This window comes from Eretmochelys imbricata, chromosome 3, assembly GCF_965152235.1.
Source record: "Eretmochelys imbricata isolate rEreImb1 chromosome 3, rEreImb1.hap1, whole genome shotgun sequence".
Lineage (NCBI taxonomy): Eukaryota > Metazoa > Chordata > Testudines > Cheloniidae > Eretmochelys > Eretmochelys imbricata.
Window position 1 is genome coordinate 2,744,128 of NC_135574.1, and position 23,491 is coordinate 2,767,618.

General features: G+C 47.2%; 1 protein-coding gene across 8 annotated transcripts in view; it reads right to left on the minus strand.

The window, feature by feature from the left end:
* The window catches only part of ASXL2 (ASXL transcriptional regulator 2), a 253,377-nt gene that overhangs the window by 45,936 nt on the left and 183,950 nt on the right, over nucleotides 1-23,491 (minus strand). For all 8 annotated transcript variants that reach the window (XM_077812286.1, XM_077812285.1, XM_077812287.1 and 5 more), the window contains one exon: nucleotides 4,566-4,681. In XM_077812286.1, the coding sequence (XP_077668412.1) occupies nucleotides 4,566-4,681 (116 nt within the window). The remainder of the gene's footprint in view (nucleotides 1-4,565; nucleotides 4,682-23,491) is intronic.

Consider the following 23,491-nt stretch of genomic DNA (forward strand, 5'->3'; position numbering starts at 1 on the left):
TGCAGGTGTTCTAATCAGCCTGTCTGCCTTAATTGTTTCCAGAAAGTTCCTGATTGTTCTGGAAACTTCCCTGTTACCTTACCCAGGGGAAAGGGACCTACTTAACCTGGGGCTAATACATCTGCCTTCTATCACTCTCCTGTAACCATCTGGCCCGACCCTGTCACAACACATATTACATCACGGTGATATTGTCAGTTGGTATGTGAACTACTGAGACTCTGATGCTGTCCCAAAAAGCATGACATGCATTAGAGATGGCCTGAAGTTCCAGCACATTTATATGGAGTGAGGCCTCCTGCTCTGACCACAGTCTCTGAGCTTTCAGTGACCCCAGGTGTGCCCTCCAACACATCAGGGAGGCGTTGGTAACAATCAACTTGGTTGGTGAGGTCTGGACAAAGGGAACGTCTTGTCAAATGTTCTCCGGACATATCCACCACTGCCAGGAGTCCAGGATCAGTGGAGGAAAACAAACATATCTGTCTGGAGAGCGAAGAATAGGACGGTAACCATCCAGAGCCACATTTCAAGGAGGTAAGGCACAATGTTGCGAACTGGACCACCTGCATGCAAGCGGACATGTGGCTGAAGAGCCTCAGATATGTCCAAACTGTCATGGAAGGCTGACACAGTAGACAGAGGCAAATGGTTGGTCGTCAGAAATCCTTTCGACGTCATGGAATCTAACAGGGCCCCAGTGAACTTGATTTTTTTGAGCGAGAGCCAAGGTTGACTTACCAGTGTTTAGAATGAGACCCAGACAGTTGAGAAAGCACACTGTGGTGACGATGTGAGCAAGAACTTCCTCTCTGGATCTGCCCTTCAGTAACCAGTCATCCAGATATGGGAAGATGTGAATTCCCTTCTTTGTGAGATATGTCATAACAATGACCACATGTTTGTTAAAAACGGTGGGGGGGGGGGCGCGCGAAGAGAGAGAGAACACGAACCGGGGGCAGAAAAGAGGCTGAATGGAAGCACTGTGCACTGCAAATGGCGTTTCACCACAATGAACTGAAGGAACTTCCTGTGGCTTGGCAGAATCACCACATGAAAGTAGGCGTCATGAAGGTCCAGAGCAGCAAACCAGTCATTCTGAGACAACGCAGGGAGAATAGTTGACAGTGACATTTGGAACTTCACATACGTTATATATTTGTTGAGGCCACGAAGGTTAAGGATGGGTTGTATGCCTTCCTTGGATTTGGGTACCAGAAAGTATCAGGAGTAGAAGCTGAAACCCTGCTGTTCCAGCAGAAACTCTTTCACCCCTCCCAAAGCCAGCAGAGAGCAGACCTGCTCTAGGAGCAGTATCTTGTGAGAGGGGTCCCTGAAGAGGGATGAGGAGGAGGTGTGGAGAGGAATTGGATGGCATAATCCAATCCGATGACGTTTAGGATCCAGCTGTCGGTGGTGATTGATCCCCAAGCATTGTGAAAACAGCCAGGCAGTCCCCAAAGGGGGAGATGAGGAGAGAGAAGCAACGACTGGAACAGTGCTCTGGACCAAAGAGTGAAAATAGTTGCTTGGAGGACTTTGCGGGAGGGTGGCTGGACTGGCTGAACCCCAAGCCCGATAGTTTTCTTTGTGAGGGCTATCCCTCTTTCTAGGGTAGCCCTGTTGCCTCAGAGGAGAGAACGGCTGGCCAAACATGCACTGCTGATGCTGAAGACTGCAGTAGCGCTTCTGCTCTGCTGGTGTGTACGCCCCCAAGGACCGCAAGGTAGCACTGGAGTAATCAGGTTTGTTTGCTCCTCTAAAGAGCCAAAATGCACAACTTGTCACTTTAACTGGAGTTAACAATCACTTTGATTCAACATAGCACTGGTTTGGTTTAGATTAAAAGTAAAACAAGTTTATTAACAAAAGGAGATACGAAGTAAGAATACAGTTACAAAGGGTTACACACAAACAAAAGTAAAACTATGTTTTCTAGTGACTAAGACTGAACAAAACTACAGTCTTGGTTCAAGGTAAGATTTTTACCACTTTCTTTCAGCAAGATGGCTGACCACTCCTTAGTCATGCTCTCCCACAAAGTCCAAAGTACTTGGTTCCTGTGTTTTCTTAGGTGAAAGATAACTTGGGGTTCCTTGGCCCCTCTCTTTTATAGTCCAGTGAACCTTTGAAATGGATTCTTCTGAAGGTTACCACGTGACGGGCTCCACTCACCACACGAGTGCCTCCTCCTGGCTAGGTATTGCATAGCAGCTTCCTTCCCATATGGCGTACCCTGCCAATGGTCACTTCATCGCTACTGTGGTCTCTCTTCCTGTAATTCACAGTGCTCTCTCTTTGCAACTCACTCCTCCAGCTAGGTCATTATATAGTCCTCCCTTCCGGGGTATCAAAGTCTTGTTGGACCACCTGTCCAGATTGCACCTCCAACAGTCCTATACTATTTGCCAGTGCTGGTACGGGAATCCAGGCCCTCTCTCTACACACGGTTATGACCCAGGGATCTGTAACCAGCCACCAAGGTGTACTTGTTGCTTTTTTCCTAGGATTCTTCCTATCCTGCCTTCACAGGCTTTCTTTCCCCAGAACTCCTCTGGGATTGACTATTCTCCCAAGGCTCATTCTCCCGCAGGGTTTCCCCCTTCCCACCTCTGTGCAAAAGAGTGGCTGTGGACTCTCTCTCTGTAGCCCTCTACTGTTACAAAGGTCCTCTCCTCTCTTTATATTCCTTACCGTAGCTAGGCTTCATCCACAACTAGTGCTCATAAATCCCTTGGCCTCCCTTCAGATGCAACTGTAAAGGTTAATTGGCCCCTTCAGGGCTAGTATGGGATGAACATCCCATTACAACTCCCAAAGCAAAGTTCATTCATGCTGTGAGGAAGAAGACATGGAGTCTGGTGGGGAAGTCAAGTTCCATGCTGGTTGCTTCCCTGCTGGTGTTTGGTAAAATGCAAATTTAACTGTTCCTGCACCCTCCAATACAAATGAATGGCCACATGACATATGATTGCCAATCGACTCCGATGACACCTGGCTGGAGGCATCGGCTTGTCCTTTGTCTGGAAGGAACCCACACACCCCTTACAGGGAACAAGTGATACAACTCTCCATCAGTAGTTCTCAAACTTCATTGCACCAGGACCCCGATCTGATAACACAAATTACGCCATGACCCCAGGAGGGGGGACCAAAGCCTGAGCCTGCCCAAGCCCCGCTGCCCCAGGCGGGGGTCAAAAGACAAAGCCCAAGCCCTGCCAAACCAAGCAGCCCCAAGCCCTGCCAAACCAAGGCTTGGGCTTTGGCCCTGGACAGTGGGCCTCTGACTTTGACTTGGGCTTCAGCCCTGGGCCCCTGCAAGTCTAAAGCCAGCCCTGGAAACCCCATTAAAATGGGGTTGTGACCCACTACGCGGTCCTGATCCACAGTTTAGGAACCGCTGCTCTACATGCATGACAGAGTCATTCTCAAGCAGTGGAAGTAACCCGTTCCCTCTCACACACAGTGCCACAGCCAGGGCTGGCCTTCGGGAAAATGGCACCCCAGGCAAGCTTTCTTTGGCACCCTTTAAGTACTGCTCCCCAAGCCACCGCTCAGCAGACAGTTGTGGCAGCTGGTGGAGCAGTGGTGGCACGGCAGGTATCGCTGCCGGGAGGGCAGAGAGGGGATGCATGTGAGGAGTTAGCTCCTGCCCCGCAGCCCCCTTATCGCCTCCTGGGTGGGCACAGTCTTTCTGCAGCCTCTTGACCATGACGCCCTGGGCAGTCGCCTATGTTGCCCACCCATAAGGTCAGCCCTGGCCACAGTAGGAGCCCAATGCCAAGATTGTGCCTCACCCTCACAATCACACGCAGGAACTATGGAATTCCTTGTAGGTGAAAATATGCACAGAATAAGCAGGGGAAATTTGTGCATGCAACACAATAAGGATGTGAAGAATATCAAAATGCTACAAACCCTCAGAGCTGCCATTTATACAGAGCTTCTCTAAAAGGGATGTGGAGCATATTGTGGAAAACTGAGGGCAATCATGAAAACAGATTAAGTGTAAAGTAAATATGTCTCCGCCTCCCACAAATGAAAAATAATTTCAGCCAGCTATTTTATAGTGTGATAAAGACTGACAAATGATTTTGAAGAACTTCCAGCAAGAGCCCCCGCAGTGAAACTGCTTACTGTGAAGTAGAAGGAAAGGTCCTGAATTGTGTCCCTGCAGACTGGAGTTTCACTTACGGTATGTCTTCACTACCCACTGTATTGGCGGGCAGCGATCGATCCAGCAGGGATCGATTTATCGCGTGTAGTGTAGATGCGATAAGTCGATCCCCAAGTGCTCTCCCGTCGACTCCTATACTCCAGTGCCGTGAGAGGCGCAGGCAGAATCGATGGGGGAGCGGCAGCAGTCAATTCACCGCGGTGGAGACACCACGGTAAGTCGATCTAAGTACGTCAACTTCAGCTATGTTATTCATGTAGCTGAAGTTGCGTAACTTAGATCGATTCCCCCCCCCAGTGAAGACCAGGGCTTAGAAAGTTAGTTGGAGGAATAAAGTGACTTCACTCTTAGACGCTCAGAACTAGATCACACAGACTATCCCACTTACCTGTTTGAGTGCCTTCTTGCTGTGCTTCTGGGATGGCGAGATGACTTTACCCGCTGGGATGGAAGGAGATGGGCAGCCTGATGGCGGGGAGCATGTCTGTGACAGTCTAGATGGTACTAGGGAAATAAAAAGAGAAAAACAGTTTCGAAATAATTATATAGGCTGTGCGGAAAACAATCCACCCCTTACATGCCCCCCGGGCATCAGTCACTCTTTCCCATGCTCAGAGACCAACCCCAGCATCGTCACCCACTGGGTCTGCGAAAGCTGCACATCTAGGAAATGTTACTTTTTATCTGGGGGATTGTTTTAAGTTTATTTATCCAGGGAAGTGCAGGGCAGCAATTGTCAAACTGGCAGCTGATTATCACTGAAGAGGTTCCTGCTTTTTTACTCCATCTCTCCAACCGACGCAGCAAAGACACTTAGAGGGTGAGTGACCAGGGTAGCCTACCAAGTCAGTGTCTGGCTGGCATTAGAACCACCGCCTCCCTTCCTCCCAGATTCTTGGCTCTGAACACTAGACTACACAGCCTCAGTTAACTGCCTCTTTTCACCCTTGACACTGTGGTTAATGCTACAAACATATCAGTCCTCACACCTCAGAGTTTTGTGACTGATACTTCTGGCTTCCCCTCACTACCCGCTGGCCCAGTTCTACTCTTGGTTAAGTCAATGGAGGGGTGGCAACTGACTTTAATGAGAGCAGGATCAAGCCCTTTCTGATGGGCCCCTGTGCTGGGCCCGAGAGTACCTCCGCTGCCCATCTCTTATTCAGTTATTTGTGCTCTAACCCCACAGAACCTGGACTGCTCTCATGACCACAAGCTGGCAGTTTGGCATAGCTCAAACTCTATGCTGGGTTAGCTGATTGACAACTGAAAGGAAAGTGGTGGGTACTGACCAGCATAATTGATGTCTTAGTCTGGTCAAACTGGCACAGTAGCCCACAAACGACTGGGAACCTCTGTCTTAAAAACACCTGTCTTACAATCATGTTGTACGACATCATATGATTGTATAAACTCTGCACCACCACCGAGTTAAGAGGGGGAGCATTGATGACTAAATGGAAATTAAAGCAGGAAAGAAGAACATGATTCTACCCCCTCTCCGCGCCCTAAGAAGATACACAGCCCTGGAGAGAAAAGAAGCAGCCTTTACCGTAACCCTCTCAGGCCACCTCTACACTCTAGTGGGCACTCTAGTGGTACAGGTACAGCGCCGCAGGTACGGCACAGCAGTGCTGAAGTGTCGATGCCTTCTACAGGAACGGAAGAGGGGTTTTCATAACACTAGGAATTCCACCTCCCCACATGAAACACGGCCTCAATCTCCAGGTCATTTAGACTTTGCAAGGGGTCTCACTGCAACAAAAAAACCAGGATGGGGACAATTTCCAGAGACCTAAATCACTGCTGATCATGTGATTTGCATACGCCTGCTTGGGCCAAGATACTCAAAGCAATCGCCATGAGAGAAAAGTCAAAGTCATCTACAGGGTTGACAGCCACCCGTATTGCCCACCATGCTGCTCTGTGCCCACTTTCATTCATTCCTGCTCAGAGTTTTGCCTCTGAGCAGGAATGAATATTGGTGCCCATCACTGGATTGGTGTGAGAAAGCCATCAGGAGCTAAGGAGCACTTCAGTCATATAGACACATCTGTTCAGGACATGGGTAACACAATGATAAATGAATCTAATAAAGGGTGGGGTGCAAAATACAACAGGCGCAGAACAAGGACAAGAAAAAACCACCAGAAAACTTTTGTGAAATCAGCAGGGTGTCAGATTAAAGAGATAAATAAAAACAGTCAACTGGTCAAAAATAAAAACTATCAATGTCTGCCTGCAAATATGAAACCCTTAAAGCAAAAAATACGTGAACTAGAATGCCTTGCAATGAACAAGGATTTTGATAGAATAGGCATTACAGAAACATGGTGGAATGACCAAAATAAATCGACAGGATACTGTAATACCTGGCTAAGAATTACACCAGAAAAACGAAGAGGTGGGGCAGTAGTGCTGGAGCTAACGGATTCTAGCAAGATCAAAATTCAAGTGAAGAGGGCCACACAGCTGACTCTGGATGGGTAGGAATCCCAAGCGGTAAGAATGTAAATAAATGAAAAGAACTGTGCAACCAGCCTCCCGGTCAAGAAAAATGGACAGTGCTGAGATCAAAAGAGGCAACACAAATCTAACAATGATAATCATGGAGGACTTCAACTATTCACCTATAAACTGATCAAATGGAAACAATGGGACAAAGTTCAGAGAAACAATATGATTGCTCCTTGGTCCTGCTAGTTCTAGAGCACACACGAGGACAAGTTAAACTCTATTTAGTCTTAAGTAACATGCATGAGTTAATTCAGGAAGTAACAGTAGCAGAGCACTAATTAATAGTGACAATAGAATTAGGTTCAACATCCTAGGGGGAGGGCAAGGGACCAAAAAATGTTTGACAAAAACTTTAGAAAGAGATTTCAATAAAGTGAGATGGCTGATCAAAAAGTCCCTAACAGCAAAAATAAAACAAGTACAATTCGTAGATGCGGTATAGATGTTACTTAAGAAAACAATAACAGATTCTCAGAAGGCATGCATAATAAAGAGATAAGGTACTATGACAGATTGCAGTAACAGAAGAACAAATTTATATGTGAAGGTTGTGGAACAAATTGCTAATTTAAATGCAGTAAGTCATCAGGCCCAGGTTGTATACATTCAAGAGTTCTGAAGGAGCTCAAGCAAGAAGTGGCTGAAGTGCAAGCAGAAATATGCAGCCTCTTATTAAAAACAAACGAGTACTTGTGGCACCTTAGAGACTAACAAATTTATTTGAGCATCAACTGTCATGAGCTACAGCTCACTTCATCGGATGCATTCAGTGGGAAATACAGTGGGGAGATTTATATACATAGAGAACATGAAACAATGCGTGTTACCGTACACACTGCAACGAGAGTGATCACTTAAGGTGAGCTATTACCAGCAGGAGAGCGGGGGGGAAGGGGGGGGCGCTAGTAGGAGAAGGAACCTTTTGTAGGCACAATCAAGGTGGGCCATTTCCAGAAGTTGACAAGAACGTCTGAAGAACAGTGGGGGGTGGAATAAACAAAGGGAAATAGTTTTACTTTGTGTAATGACCCATCCACTCCCAGTCTTTATTCAAGCCTAAGTTAATTGTATCGAGTTTGCAAATTAATTCCAATTCAGCAGTCTGTTTTTGAAGTTTTTTTATTGAAGAATTGCAACTTTTAGGTCTGTAATCGAGGGACTAAAGAGATTGAAGTGTTCTCCGACTGGTTTTTGAATGTTATAATTCTTGACGTCTGATTTATGTCCATTTATTCTTTTATGTAGAGACTGTCCAGTTTGACCAATGTACATAGCAGAGGGGCATAGCTGGCACGTATATATCACATTGGTAGAACGAGCCTCTGATAGCGTGGCTGATGTGATTAGGCCCTATGATGGTGGCCCTTGAATAGATATGTGGACACAGTTGGCATCGGGCTTTGTTGCAAGGATAGGTTCCTGGGTTAGTGTTTTTGTTGTGTGGTGTGTGGTTGCTGGAGAGTATTTGCTTCAGGTTGGGGGGCTGTCTGTAAGCGAGGACTAGCCTGTCTCCCAAGATCCGTGAGAGTGATGGGTCGTCCTTCAGGATAGGTTGTAGATCCTTGATGATGCGTTGGAGAGGTTTTAGTTGGGGGCTGAAGGTGACGGCTAGTGGCGTTCTGTTATTTCCTTTGTTAGGCCTGTCCTGTAGTAGGTGACTTCTGGGGACTCTTCTGGCTCTGTCCATCTGTTTCTTCACTTCAGAAGACTGAAAGGTTGCAGTTGTAGTAACTATATTTTTAAAGAGCTCTAAGAGTGATCCAGGGAATTACAGACCGGTTAGCCTTACATCTGTACCTTTCCAGCTGGTTGCAATGATAATTAAAAATAATATAACAAAACATCTGGAAGATAATAATATGATAGGGTCTAACCAGCACGGTTTCTGCAAAGGAAAATCATATCTCACTAGCCTATTAGAATTATTTGAGCATGTCAATAAAGTAGTAGATAAAGGAGAACTGGTTGACAGTTTGTTTAGACTTTCATAAGGCCTTTGAAAATATCTTTCACTAAAGGCTACTAAAGAAACTAAGTAGTCATGGATGAGAGGCAAAGTATTGTCATGGATCAAAAACTGGCTAGGAGACAGAAAGCAACAAGTAGGACGAAATGGTCAATTTTCATCATGGCAAAAGATTACAGTGGGGACTCCTCAAGGTTCCTTACTCGGTCTGGTGTTGTTAATATAGTTATTAATGATCTGGAAAGGAGGCGAGTAATGAAGCAGCAAAAGCTGTAGATGTCACAAAGTTAGTCAGGACTAGAGAGGACTGTGAGGAACTTCAGACAGACCTAGCCAAGGTAGGTGAATAGGCAACATGATGGCAAATGAAATTCAATCTTGTTAAATGCACAGTAATGTACGGGGGGGGGCGGAATGACACTGACATGGAGTTTATGGAAGCTGTACCTCCATCTTGATATGAAAGCCTGGTCACATTGGATGAGGGACCCAAAGTGTCCACAGACTTCACCTCTTATTAAAGATGAGAATAGCTGCAAATTTGGTACATTCCTCAGTCTGCCAGCAAGTTGAAAGTATGGCCCTTGGTTAGATAACCTCTGGACCCCAGACCTGGTATAAAAGACTGAATTCTTGTACATAAACACAGGTTCACATATAGACTCAGAAACAGAGTTGGCTGCTATTTACTTTGAGACATTTTAAATAGAAGGAACATAAACCACATCCTCTCTGAAACCAATCAAGACAGAAACTACAAGTTTTGTGTGCAGCAGAATAGCTAAAACCACTAGAGGCAACTGCTTTGCCTCACTTTAATTTCTCACAGTCCTATGAAACACATTCTCAATTACAAACTACATGTCAAACTCTTTGTTCCTTTAAATTAGCAAAAGCCATACATGCTGGGAAGTGGATTCTCATCTCTGAGAGTCGACTGACTACCTTTTGCACTGTTATAATGCTGACATTGTCTGTGCAATGGGGGCGGCTGTCCCTGTACTGACAGCTGTAACCACAATAAATTCTGCAGAGTAAACAGAAGAGTTAAAAAAAGTTGGCAAGGTTGCAGTTGTTTAATTTAGCTACTGGCTCATCAAGTGATGGGTATCTAATTGTGAGGATAAATGGCTCTCTGAACACACAATACAGACATGCAGGGGTACAATAAAAAGATACATGCAGAAGCTTAAACTGACAAATGTGTTGAGAGGGCATGCCTCTGCTGTGGGAGTTCTCATTCCGGTAAGTACAAGGTTTTAGAAGCTGAGCTTGTTTCCTTTAGATTTCCGTAGCTCAGCTAAAACTTTAGTGTATCTAAAGAGAATATAAATGCAGTGTGGTTTGTCTTCTTAAAAATGCTCTACTTTCACTGTATAACTTGCAAGAGTTAGTTAGCATTAGTGTTAAATTTTATACATGAGCCTGTGTGGAGCAGGGAAATTGTGCTTCCTGGTGCTACTAGATTTCTGGAGCACTTTGTTTTTGTAACATTAACTCCATCACAAGCTCTGAAATTATATTATAAAAGTGATGGATGTAACTGGAAAGTCCTCAGGTGGAGTCTCCATCTGATTTTAAAACGTTCATGACTTGGTTTGCACTACAGTCAAATCTCAGAGTTACGAACACCAGAGTTCTTCTTCGAGTGATTGCTCGTGTGCATTTCAATAGGTGTGTACGTGCACCGTGTGCATGATCGTAGGAAGGGTTTTCCCCTGGCAGCACCTGTCGGGTCGGCTGTGGAGCCCCCTGGAGTGGCACCTTCATGGCGGTGTATATTAGTCCCTGCCGACCCGCCACTTACTCAGTTCCTTCTTACCGCCAGTGACGGTCGTTGAAGTAGCTCAGTCTCTTGCATTCGCAAGTGCCTACCTAGTGGTTCCCTTTTCTTAGCTGTAAACAGTTATTAGTTAGTTATATAGTAGTTTGTAATTAGTTGGGCTTATTTTGGGGGGCTTTCCCCTCTCCCTAGTTTCCCCAGGCACTGGGGCACATCTCGGTCACAGGGATTTAAGGCCTGCGAGAGGTGTGCAAAACCTATGCCAACAGGTGATCCGCGCGCTGCTTGTCTCAAGTGTTTAGGAGAAGGCCATCAGACAGACAAGTGCCCAATTTGCAGGAGCTTTAGACCCAGGACTAAGAGAGAGCGGGACTATTGTTTGAAGCTCCTCCTGATGGAGTCGGCCCTCCGCCCCCAGGCAGCACCAGAAACGGCACCAGCATCATCGGTGCACAGCACCCCAGCCTCGGTGCGGGATGTCTTGGCACCAAGAAAGGACTCCTCCAAGGAGCACCAGTGCCGCTCCCTGGCTCGTGAGGCTGGTGCTACCAGGCGGCACCGCGCACACTCCCCAGTGCCGTGTAAGAAGTCATGGGACGATAAGAAGCTGGACCTTTTCTGCCGAAAGGTCTACTCGACTGGGGGCTCCAGCTTTGAGTGGACAACCAGCAAGCGGTATTCAGCTGCTATGCCTTCAAATTCTTGGAGCTCATTGGCAAAATTCCAGGAGTTGCTCCTGGGTGAATCGCGCCAGGAGTTTAGTGTGCTCCTTGAGGAGGTCAGGGTGGTTTCGAGAACCTCCCTCCAGGCCGCATTAGACGTGGTGGACTCGGCTGCTCGGACCATGGCCACCGCCATTACAATGAGGTGCAGTGCGTGGCTGCAGGTGTCAGGGATACCACCTGAGGTCCAGAACACGATTCAGAACCTCCCCTTTGACTGTGCAGGCCTGTTTGCCCAAAATACAGACTCTCGCCTGTACAGCCTTAAAGACTCGCAGGCGACTTTGAAGTCTTTGGGGATCCACATCCCTGCACCCCCAAAGAAAGCCTTTTAAGCCTCAGCCCCCATCCCATTTCTACTCAAGGCCTCCCAGGCGAGACTCATCCAGGAGATGGGGCAGAAATAATAGGAGGTGCCTGCCACAGTCCTCCTCAGGCCAAGACCAGGGTTCAGCCAAACAGCCCCCGGGCCTGAAGCCAAACTTTTGAAGATGCGCCCGAGGACAGAGTATAAGTATCGAACTTAGATCCTTACCCCCCTCTTTGTGAATTGACTCTCCCGCTTCTACCATGCTTGGTCCCATATCACATTAGATCGCTGGGTCCTGAGCATGGTAGGGGTGGGATACTCTATCCTGTTCTGTTCCCTCCCACCCCCCTTCCCCATCCCTCGTCCCCTTCCTTGTCCCTCTTCAGGGACCCTTCTCACGAACAACTCCTTTTGCAGGAGGTGCAATCGCTCCTCACTCTAGGGGCAAAAGAGGAGGTTCCTCAGGAGTTCAGGGGCAAAGGGTTCTACTCTCGCTATTTCCTCATCCCCAAGGTCAAGGGTGGGCTCCGGCCTATCCTGGATCTGCGAGACCTCAGCACATTCATAAGGAAAGTGAAGTTTTGCATGATCTCTCTGGCCTTCATCATTCCTTCCCTGGATCCGGGGGACTGGTACGCTGCCCTCGACTTGAAAGATGAGTACTTCCATATATCCATTATCCTGGCCCACAGATGTTTTCTTCTCTTGGTGGTCAGCGGCCAGCAGTACCAGTTCAGGGTGCTCCTGTTTGGGCTCTCAGTGGCCCGCCTGGTATTCACCAAATGTATGGCGGTCATGGCAGCCTTCCTCCGCAAATGTCAGGTGCAAGTGTTCCCATACCTGGACGACTGGCTCATCAAGGCCGAGTCACAAGCACAGGCTGCAGAGCATGTGTCTCTGGCCCAGGCCATATTCCGCGGGCTGGGCCTCATATCGAATGTGCCCAAATTAGGGTGACCAGACATCCCGATAAAATCGCGACTGTCCCGATATTGAGTAGTTTGTTCCACGTCCCGACCGAAGTACAGTTGGGGCGCCATTTGTCCTGCTATTTTTGTTTCGGGCGCGGCTTTATTTTTTTTATTTTTATTTTTTGTTTAGGCGGCGGTGACAGGCAGGAGAGCGCCTTTTCAATTGTTACACTCACCCGGCACGTCCGGGGCTTTGGCGGCACTTCGGCGGCGGGTACTTCAGTTGCTGACAGGCTTTGGCGGTGGGTACTTCAGTCGCTGATGGACTTCGGCGGCATTTTGGCGGCAGGTACTTCTTTCTTCATCAGCAAGATTTATTTCCCGCCGCCAAATGTGCCGGGTGAGTGTAACAATTGAAAAGGCGCTCCCTCTGCGGCAGTCCCAATATTTTGGATTTAGCATCTGGTCACCCTAGCCCAAATCCACACTAGCCTTGATGCAGAGAATAGAATTCACAGGAACTCTCATGGAGTCCTGCCCGAGCTGCACTTCCAAGCACTCACGGACATTTATCGAAAACCTTCGCCGATTCCCCACAACCTTGCCCAGAAACTGCATGAAACTACTGGGGCATATGGCAGCCTGCACATACGCGGTCCAGCACGCCAGGTTCCGCCTTCGGCCCCTCCAGGCGTCGTTGGCACAGGTGAACAGGCCGGGCAGGGACCCACTTGATACAAGAGTTACTCTCCCGCCTCACATTCTCGAGTCTCTCCGCTGGTGGCTGCAGCCACAAGTGGTCCGTGCAGGAGTACCCTTTGCCAAACCCCAACCAACGCTATCGCCGGTCACGGACACCTCGGCGCTCAGTTGGGGAGTGCACCTGGGCAATATTGGAACCCAAGGCCTATGGTCCCACACAGAACTATCGCTGCACATCAATGGAAGGGAGCTGAGAGCAGTTTGTCTGGCATGCAATGTGTGTTGGTGCTGACAGACAACACTACGGCAATGTTTTATATAAACAAACAGGGTGGTGCTCACTCCTCTCCCCTGTGCCAGGAAGCCCTCGAGCTGTGTGACTTTTGCATCGCCCATTTGATACAACTAGAGGCATCACACCTTCCAGGAGCACTAAACGAGCTAGCCGATTGCCTCAACAGCTTGTGTCACGGTCACCAATGGTCCCTCAGGCTGGACATTGCGCACTCGATTTTCCAGAGGCAAGGTTCTTCCCGCATAGACTTGTTCGTGACACGGAGCAACAGGAAGTGCCAGCGGTTCTGCTCCTTCCTGAACCACAGCCCAGGCTCCATTGCGGACGCCTTTCACGGATGAGTCACCTGTTGTACGCGTTCCCGTCCTTCCCTCTCATACACAGAGTCCTCCTCAAGACTTGCCAGGATGGGGCTTCCTTGATCCTCATAGTACCAGTATGGCCCCGCCAGCACTGGTTCACTAAACTGTTGAATCTCTCAGTGGACAGGCCAGTAGCCCTTCCCGTGTGCCCGGCCCTCCGCACACAGGACCATGGCCGTCTACAACACCCCAATCTGGAGTCCCTCCACCTCATGGCATGGAAACTCCATGGCTGAACCCTCTTGAGTTCAGTGTTCGGACCCAGTGAGGAAGGTCCTGCTGGGAAGTAGGAAACCCTCCACTCGTGCCATGTACCTGGCAAAGTGGAAGTGCTTTTCCATCTGGTCTCTGCAGAGGGGCACCGAACTGCAGCTAGCGTCATTTCTCCTTGTTTTGGACTACCTGTTACACCTCAAGCAGCAAGGGTTGGTAATATCATCTCTCAGGGTACACCTGGCTACCATTTTCAGCCTTCCACCCAGGGGTAGCGGGTAGGTCAGTCTTCGGCAATCCCATGATGGGATGGGTTCTCAAGGGCTTGGACAGACTTTATCCCCCAGTATGACGGCCTGTTCCCCAGTGGGCCTTCAACCTGGTCCTGTTCACGCTCATGAGGCCACCTTTTGAGCCCATAGAGACCTGCCCTCTGTCCTACCTTTCCTGGAAGGTGGTCTTTCTGATAGCCATAACCTCGGCCAGAAGGGTATCCGAGCTCAGAGTGCTGACTTCCAAGCCCCTCTATACGGTCTTTTATAAAGACAAGGTGCAGCTACGCCTTCACCCTGTGTTTCTGCCAAAGGTAGTCTCCCAGTTTCATGTGAACCAGGACATATTTTTACCTGTGTTCTTCCCTAAGCCACATGCCAGTAACAGAGAGCACATGTTCCATTCCCTGGATGTTAGGCGGGCCCTAGAGTTCTACATTGAGCGCACAAAGCCATTTCGTAAGTCACCACAGCTCTTTATTGCAATCTCAGAAAGGACGAAGGGGCTTCCAATCTCATCCCAGCGCCTTTCATCTTGGATCACGTCCTGTATCAGGACTTTGCTACAACCTGGCTAAAATTCTAGCCCCCCTGCTTACGGTGCACTCCTCGAGAGCGAAGGCGGCATCCGCAGCATTCCTGGCGCAGGTCCCTATCCAGGACATATGTAAGGCAGCAACGCGGTCTTCCATCCACACCTTCACGTCACACTACACCATGACCCAGCAGGTGAGGGATAATGCAGCCTTTGGCAGGGCAGTCCTGCACTCGGCAACCAGGTGAACTCCGACCCCTCCCCCAGGGAAACTGCTTGGAAGTCACCTATTGGAATGCACATGAGCAATCACTCGAAAAAGAAAAACGGTTACCTACTTCTCATAACTGTTGTTCTTCGAGATGCGTTGCTCATGTCCATTCCAAATCCCACCTGCCTCCCCTCTGTTGGCGTATTCTGGCAAGAAGGAACTGAGCAGGTGGCGGGTCGGCAGGGACCTATATACACCGCCATAAAGGTGCCACTCCAGGGGTCTCCACAGCCAACCTAAAGGGTGCCGCTAGGGGGGAAACCTTCCGGCGACCGTGCACGCAGCGCGCACACCCCCCTATTGGAATGCACATGAGCAACACATCTCAAAGAACAACAGTTACGAGAGGCAGGTAACTGTTTTTATGAACTGACCAGTCAAGCACACACCTCATTTGGAACCGGAAGTACACAATCAGGCTGCAGCGGGCGTGAGGAAGCAAATATGGCACAGTACTGTTTTAAACATAAACTACTAAAAAAAAAAGGGAAAGTTTAAAACAAAAGATTTGACATGGTATCTGATTCTGTGTCTGTTTCATTTAAATTAAGATGGTTAAAAGCAGCATTTTTCTTCTGAACAGTAAAGTTTTCCCCGACCTTCTCAGCGTCTGGGGCTTCTGTGGGGACTGTAGCCAAGGTGACAGTAGCCTGGCCTTGCAATGGGTTGTGCCTTAGCAGTGACCTGGGCCAGGGGTGTAGGCTGATCCTTGGCTGTCTGGGGTGGTCGGTGCACTGAGGTCACTGAACGGGGGCCCCAGGAAAAGGAGCCTTGGGCCTGATGGTAAGTCCAGGGTGTCCGAAAAGGCCATTGTGCCGGAGGCTGCCACTGCGGTTGCCATGCCATTGGTGCCTTCCTCTGTCGCTTGTCAGATCTATGTCTGCTGCAACGGGAATAGTCCGTGTCCCAAGACACAGATCTCAACTGAGATGACCACAGTGGTGCTGCATGGTACTGCGCTGGGGACTTGTGCTGCGTTGATGATGCAGAGGACAGGTGTCAAGATGCCCGGGCCGGGGACTGAAACCGGGAATCCGGCATCAGGGACAGGTGACAAGTGTCCAGCATCGGGGACCGGTGCCGAGGGCCCAGTGCTGGTCCTCTCTCGGAGCTGGGAATTGCTGTTGCTCCCTCGGCGGTGCCAGCGGGCGTCGTGCATCTGATGCTGGAGAACCCCTGGCAGAGTCTGGTGCTGGACAGTGGTGCCTTGAGGATGGCGATCTGGAGTGGTGCCGAGGCAAATGGTGCCAGGCAGGGAAGGGTGACCGCCGCATCATGGCCAGCTTGCCTCTAGATGGCACTGGTTGTGGGGGCGCTGGGGGCTTATCTCTGATCACTGGGTGCTGAGGAGCCATCATCACTATTAAGTCTCTGGTGGCTTCAAAAGTGTCCAGGGTGGAGGGTAACTCCAACTCCTCCACCTGGCACTGCCCATCCCGGGAGTCGCTGTGTGCCGGACTCGACGGTCCCCCCGTGGGAACCAAAGTTGACGGCACCGACTCTTGCTGCCTAGATGCCGAGGGTTCCTTCATGGGATGCCCTGGTACCATGCCTGCAGGTCCGGCTGTTTTCTGCACCGGGGAGTGCCCCCTGTTGACTTTTCTATGCTGCTTGTACAGCACCGGTGAATGCGAGTGCTGTCTGTGCATCCTGTGGTGTCGGAGGGCTCCGGTGCCGAGGGTGTCTTAGACTACAATCCTTCCTCGGCGCCGTGTCACATACCGATGCCGAGGCACTCTGTAAGGACATGCTTGGTGTGGGGTCCTGGCGGTCTGCAGCAGACTGGGGATGAAGGGCGGATTCCATGAGCAACTGCTTCAGCTGGAAATCTCACTCCTTTTTAGTTTGGGGGTGGAAAGCCCTGCAGATCTTGCACCTTTCTGTCTGGTGCGCCTCCCCCAGACACGAGTCGTGGGGGTCGCTTGTTGGCATAGGCTTGCTGCAGGTTCCACAGGGTGTAAAGCCTTGGGCTTGCCGCATGCCCTGGAGCCCAAGGGGCAGGGGTTGTTATTGGGGAAACCCCACTCCCAAATCTCACTATATACAATATATACACTAACAACTAAGACTAACTACAACTAAATTAGGCTAAGCTAACCATATGAAAGCACGCTAAAGGAAGCACTTGCTAAGCAAGCGACCGCAGTTCCAACGACTGTCGCTGGCATTAAGAAGGAACTGAGGTGGGGCCAGCAGGGTCATATATTGAGTGCCATGAAGATGCAACGCCGGGGGCTCCACAGCCGACCCGATGGGAACTGCTAAGGGAAAACTTTCCGATGACTGTGCACGTGGTATGCAAACACTTGATTGGAACGGATATGAACAAGCACTCGAAGAACTATTCTTTTAGTACAAAAAAAACAAACAAACGAGGAGGATTGTGGCACCTTAGAGACTAACAAATTTATTTGGGCATAAGCCTTCATGGGCTAAAACCCACTTCATCAGATGCATGCAGTAGAAAATACAGTAGGAAGGTATATATACACAGAGAACATGAAAAAATGGGTGTTGCCATACAACTGTAATGAGACCAATTAATTAAGGTGGGCTGTTATCAGCAGGAGAAAAAAAAAAGTTTGTAGTGATCATCAGGATGGCCCATTTCAAACAGTTGACAAGAAGGTGTGAGCAACAGTAGGGGGAAAAAATTAGCAAGAGGAAATAGTTTTACTGGGTGGCATGACCCATCAACTCCCAGTCTCTATTCAAGCCTAAGTTAATGGTGTCCAGTTTGCAAATTAATTCCAATTCTGCAGTTTCTCACTGAAGTCTGTTTTTGAAGTTTTTTTGTTGGAGAATCGCAACTTTTAGTACAGTTTTTCAACTAGTTCTGCATGCACCTTACAGTAACTTAATCTAGACCCACATTACACTAGTTTGCCTAGGAGAATGTCATGTGGGACTGTGTCAAAAACCTTATTAAAATTGAGATATATCACATCTACAGTTTCCCCCCATCCACTAGACCAATAACCTTGTCAGAGAGGGAAATTAGGTCAGTTTGGCATGATTTGTTGTTGAGAAATCCATGTTGGCTGTTACTTATTACCCTGTTAGCCTCTGGGTGCTTACAAACTGATGGTTTAATAATTTGTTTCAGTATCTTTCCAGGTATTAAAGTCAGGCTGACTGGCTATAATTCCACAAGTCCTCTTTGTTCCCCCTTTTAAAGATAGGTCCTATATTTGCCCTTCTCCAGTCATTTGTGACATCACCCATCCTCCATGAGTTTTCAGATATTTGCTAACGGTTCAGCGATTTCTTCATCTAGTTCCTTAAGTACCCTAAGGTGAATTTCATTAGCTCCTGCTGACTTGAATATATCTAACTTACCAAAATATTCTTTAACCTGTTCTTAACCTATTTCAGCTCGTGTTCCCCCTTTCCCCTTGTTGTTAATATTAATTGGGTTAAGCCTCTGGCCACCATTATCCTTTTTTAGTGAAGACTGAAGCAAAATAAGCATTTAACATCTCAGCCTTCTTGGTGTTGTGCATTATTAGCTCTCCTTCACTACTAAGTAGAGGACCTACACTTTCCTTTGCCATTATCTTGCTCCTAATGTATTTTTGAACCTCTTCCCCTTTCTAGGTGTAACTCATTTTGTGCCTTAGCCTTTCTGATTTTGTCCCTACATGCTCGTGCTATTCTTTTGTATTCATCCTTAGCAATTTGTCCATGTTTCCACTTTCTGTAGGATTCCTTCTTGATTTTCAGGTCATTAAAGAGTTCCTGATGGAGCCATCTTGGTCTCTTACTATTTTGTTTTTCCTTCACATCAGCATAGTTTGTTGTTGTGCTTTTAATACTGTCTCTGAGAAAATGCCAGCTCTCTGGAACTCCGTTTTCTCTTTTGCTTTTCTTCCCATGGGATCTTTCCTACCAGAATTCTCAGTTGTTAAAGTCTGGGTTTTTTTTTTTTTTTTTTTGAAGTCTACTGGTCCTTATTCTGCTGCTCTCACTCCTTTCTTTCCTTAGAATCATGAAATCTGTCATTTCATGACCACTTTCACCCAAATTGCCTTCAATCTCCAGACTTGTAACCAATTCCTCCATGTTGGTTGGAATCAAGTCTAAAATGGCTGTCCCCCTGGTTACTCCCTCTACTTTCTGAAACAAAAAGTTGTCCCCAACACATTCCAAGAGCTTACTGGACATTTTCTGTTTTGCTGTATTACTTTCTCAACATATGTCTGAGTAGCTATAGTCCCACATTTCCACGAGGTCTTGTTTCGGATATTTCTGCTTTTTGTTCCAGAAATGCCTCATCCACATCCTCCTCCTGATTTGCTGGCCTATAGTAGACCCATACCATGATGTCATCCCTATTGTTTTTCCCTTTTATCTTTACCCGAAAATGTCTGATCTGCCTCTCACCACCTTCTGGACCTCAGGACAAGTGTATATATTCTTAATGTATTATGCAACACCTTCTCCCCTTCTTCCCTGCCTGTCCTTCCTGAACAAGCTATAACCCTCTATACCAATATTTCAGTCCTGAGATTTATCCCATCGAGTCTCTGTGATGCAAGTTAAGTCATAATTTAGCTTATGTACTAATACTTCCAGCTCTTCCTGTTTAGTCCCCATACCCCTTGCAGAAGTTATTATTATTACTACAAGTAGTATTATGATAGCATCTAGGAGCCCCAGTCATGGACCAGAATACTACTGTGCCAGGTGCTGCACAAACACAGAACAAAAAGACAGTCCCTAGCCCCATAGAGCTGGCAATCTCAGTATAAGACAAGAGACAATAGAAGAACAACAGAATTCAGCAGTGAATGGGATAAACATTTTTCCAAGTAAGCAGAAAGATCCTAGTTTTGGGATGGACTGTTTATAAACAAGCAGGGCCTCACTAGGGCAGGGGGTCAGTCCATTAGCCTTTCATCTTTGAAAACCAGGGCTCCACGCTCAGCTTCTTAACAGGGAACATGGCCATGGTGGGCTCCTCATTCTGCTCAATGGAGAGTTGTTTATATCAGCAATTTATCACACAATTTGACACAACTGATAGACTGCTCAAGAGAGGCTCAGGACTGACTAGCAGGTGGTGTAGTGGGTCAGGAAGGAGGAACTTTGGCAGGGAAGTGGGCCGGGAGTGAAATCCTGAATTGGAACAATAGGTACTGTTGCCAAGCAAACATGAAGTTTGTTGGTACAGCACGGAAAGAGGGTCCAGGACTGGGAAGCAAGTGGTGCTACAGGTGAGGGCTGACGATTATTGACAAAGCTAGAAAGGTGGGCAAGAGGGATAGAGAAGGGAAAAGCTTTGAGTTGTAGATGAAGAATGTAAGTATTCCAGCCAACCCAGGAAAGGACCTGGAAGAGAACTCTCCCAGTACAGCCAGGAGCAATCCAGTGAGCAGGTGTAGAGGAGCCAAGGGAGAGCCCACAGCAAATCACGGGGAGAGATAGAGGAGCTGATATTTTGGCACCATGAGTAGGTATTTTTTGGATTATGAGTAGAGCTTTGGAAAAACACCATTTTTCCTCCCAAAACCTGACCCATCATGGTCAGGCTCCTGCTTGTACAATACCTGGCTTCTGTCAGCAGGAGCAGCCCTAGCCATTTTGCTGGCCACGGCTGAAAACATCCGTCAGAATGACTGAGCAAAAAAAAGGCCAAACCCGCCTTAACTAATAAGGCCATTACTCTGGCTGTAGGAGAGGCACGGGACATTGTTGAAGAAGAAAGCACAAAAGTACTCTTGCATTTGTACAGCAGCTTTATCTAAATGGATCCTAATGAGCTTTAGAAACTTGATGATCATATTGTATAAACCACACATGTAGGAATCACTTTGCCAACCACTGAAGTGAAGCCATTTCTAGGGAAGACCATAGCAGCTGTTTAATAGTGCACAGCAAAACTACAAGACCATCTAGTCAGGAAGCAAAGTATCATCCCTAACTGCAACTGCAGGGAGAGTTTAGGGAGGCAGGATATTCATAAACTGAAATACGGAGAGAATACAATGGTTTAGTACCACTAAATCCTTGTGAAATTAAATGTATTTGGGGTTGTCCATGACATGGGGAGGGGAGGACATCTAGCAACACAGTGTCTCCCTAGCTTGATGGTTCAGTGAATTCTGTGCTCAGAGGGAAGCATGAATTTCCAACACAACTTCATAGAGCACCCTGGGTTTTTCTTGGAGATCTCTGACACAAGTACTGATTCAGCTCAACTCCCACATCCTTTTTACAAGATCAGACAGGATCACAGTTTGAAGTGTTAGAGGTAACAGGAGAAATAGTAACCTTAACCAGTAAGCAACTAGAAATACAATATTTTGAGCAATTCAATTATGTTTCTGATAAATTTAAAATATTACATTTTATAATGCCACAGGGAATTACAAAGATTGTCTTTAGCTGGATAACTGCTTCAGTGAGCTCCAAAGACAGTGGAAACGTTAATTTGGCTACTGGTGCCCCATGTACACAGACATTACTGCCACCTAGGGAGCGGGTAATTCAGCACACACAATTATTTCTGTCCACAGGAGTGCTCAAATAATTTCTGCTCCAACTGCCATGGTAAATCGGATTTATTCTCTTCTTTGGTATGAAATTAACATTCGTTTTCACAATCTTCAGACATGATGGCACACGTTCTTTCAGTTTTTAAAATGTAACAGAGTACCCAAATGCAGCACAATTTAAATATAATACAACGTGCCCCAGAAACTGCTGATGAAACCAGCCCTTCTATCCAATCATCCCTGCAATAGAAGCCAACATAAGCCATGTGGCCACATGGACCAGGGACTTACCTCTTCTTGTTGGAGCTCAGGAGTAGGAACTCTATTGGAATTTGGTCTCTGACTTTATTTTGCTTTGGGATACATGCAATATAAAAACAAATTAAAATAGTTCCAGAGTTCCTGTTCAAGGAGTTGCATGAATTGCCATGGGGTTCTCTGCCTTGAAAAGTACACGTTCAGAAAGCAAAGGCTGCGCTTTACTCATTTGGAAAGAAAGTACAGTCAAGCTGAACTAAAAATACAATACCCCCACTTCAAGTATGTGCAGTCATAAGCTTAAAATAACCCAATTTTAACCAGCTAATGGGATCCAGATGTATGACAAAAAACCTACATTAAAGTCATCCCAATATATTTTGAGAAGCACATAAATGTGTGTCTCAATAACCCCAATGCTTTGCTTATTTTACAGGTATATGGTTTACCATATAACTAGAACTCCACAGTGAATTTATATTAAAACAAGATGAAATTCACAATTGCCATCCACCATTTTAAAAAAGATTTCTTCCACACAACTGCTCTTTACTGAAAGGAAGGAAGAACTAATGCCCCAAAATACTGTCCCAATTACAGCTTTCCAGAACTCCCACTCCTGCACTTTGCCCTGGGTGAAATTGAAACTTTCACTGCTGTAACTAAGATTATACATTCCTAGTATCAGATTAGGTTTTCAGGATACACAAAGGGCCAACTGTTCACTGCACACACACACAAAGAGAAACTTGAATATATTTGGTACTGGCAGTTCTGAGGAAATCAACTATAGCACTAAACAAGTCCAAGGCATGTCTGCACACATTTCATGTGTCTCCACTCTCCAAAAATCTCATTTCAGGGCTCTACCTCACTCCTTCTGGAAGCCCCCTGAAAAGCCCTGTGTTCACGCTCTCTCTTGTTCTTAATGGGTAGCTCTTCTCCCCTCCAGGCAAGGGTAGAGAAACTTATCACTGACAGGCACTATGGAAATGGGAGGAGCTCAGAAGAAGGGGGGAAGTTTGTTTAATCTGATCTTTGTCCTGGATAAAGAAATACAGAATGAAGGCAGCTCCTAATGGGCCTCACTGGAGAGCTGGAAGCTCAGGAGAGGTATAGTGTTGGAACACTTTCAGAGAAATCCAGCTGCTTAAGTATGTGTGCATCTTACTCCATATGTAGGAGTGACTCCATCCCAAAAACATACCCCTTCAAATGTGTCCACCTAGTCTGTTAATCAGGGGACAAGGCCAATGTGGAAATCTTCAGGTTAACAAGCAAACCACAGCCCTGAAGACTGACAGCTCTATTCTCAAACTGATACCAGAGCTTCCAAAATCTAACATCATGACAAATGTTGATACCCAAGTAAACAATTCCTCTGACTACGGGAATCTCCAAGATGGTCCCAACCCAGGGCTCATTCGAATAGGCACACAATAGTTCTGGTTTCAGCCTAAGTGTAGACATGGGGAGGGCTTGTGGGGACAGTGATTACAGTTGTATCCTGGTCAAACTGTCAACTACTCCAGGCTGAGAGCAGTACTTGAGCACACATTGAAGAGTAAGGCCAACCATGTCAATCCATCGCTGGAGGCTCATGTAGCCAGTAGTCTTTGAATACGCTAACAGAGAATGCCATCGTACCACGGGATCAGAACAACCTGTACCCTACGTTCATATACCACCGCCATGAGAGA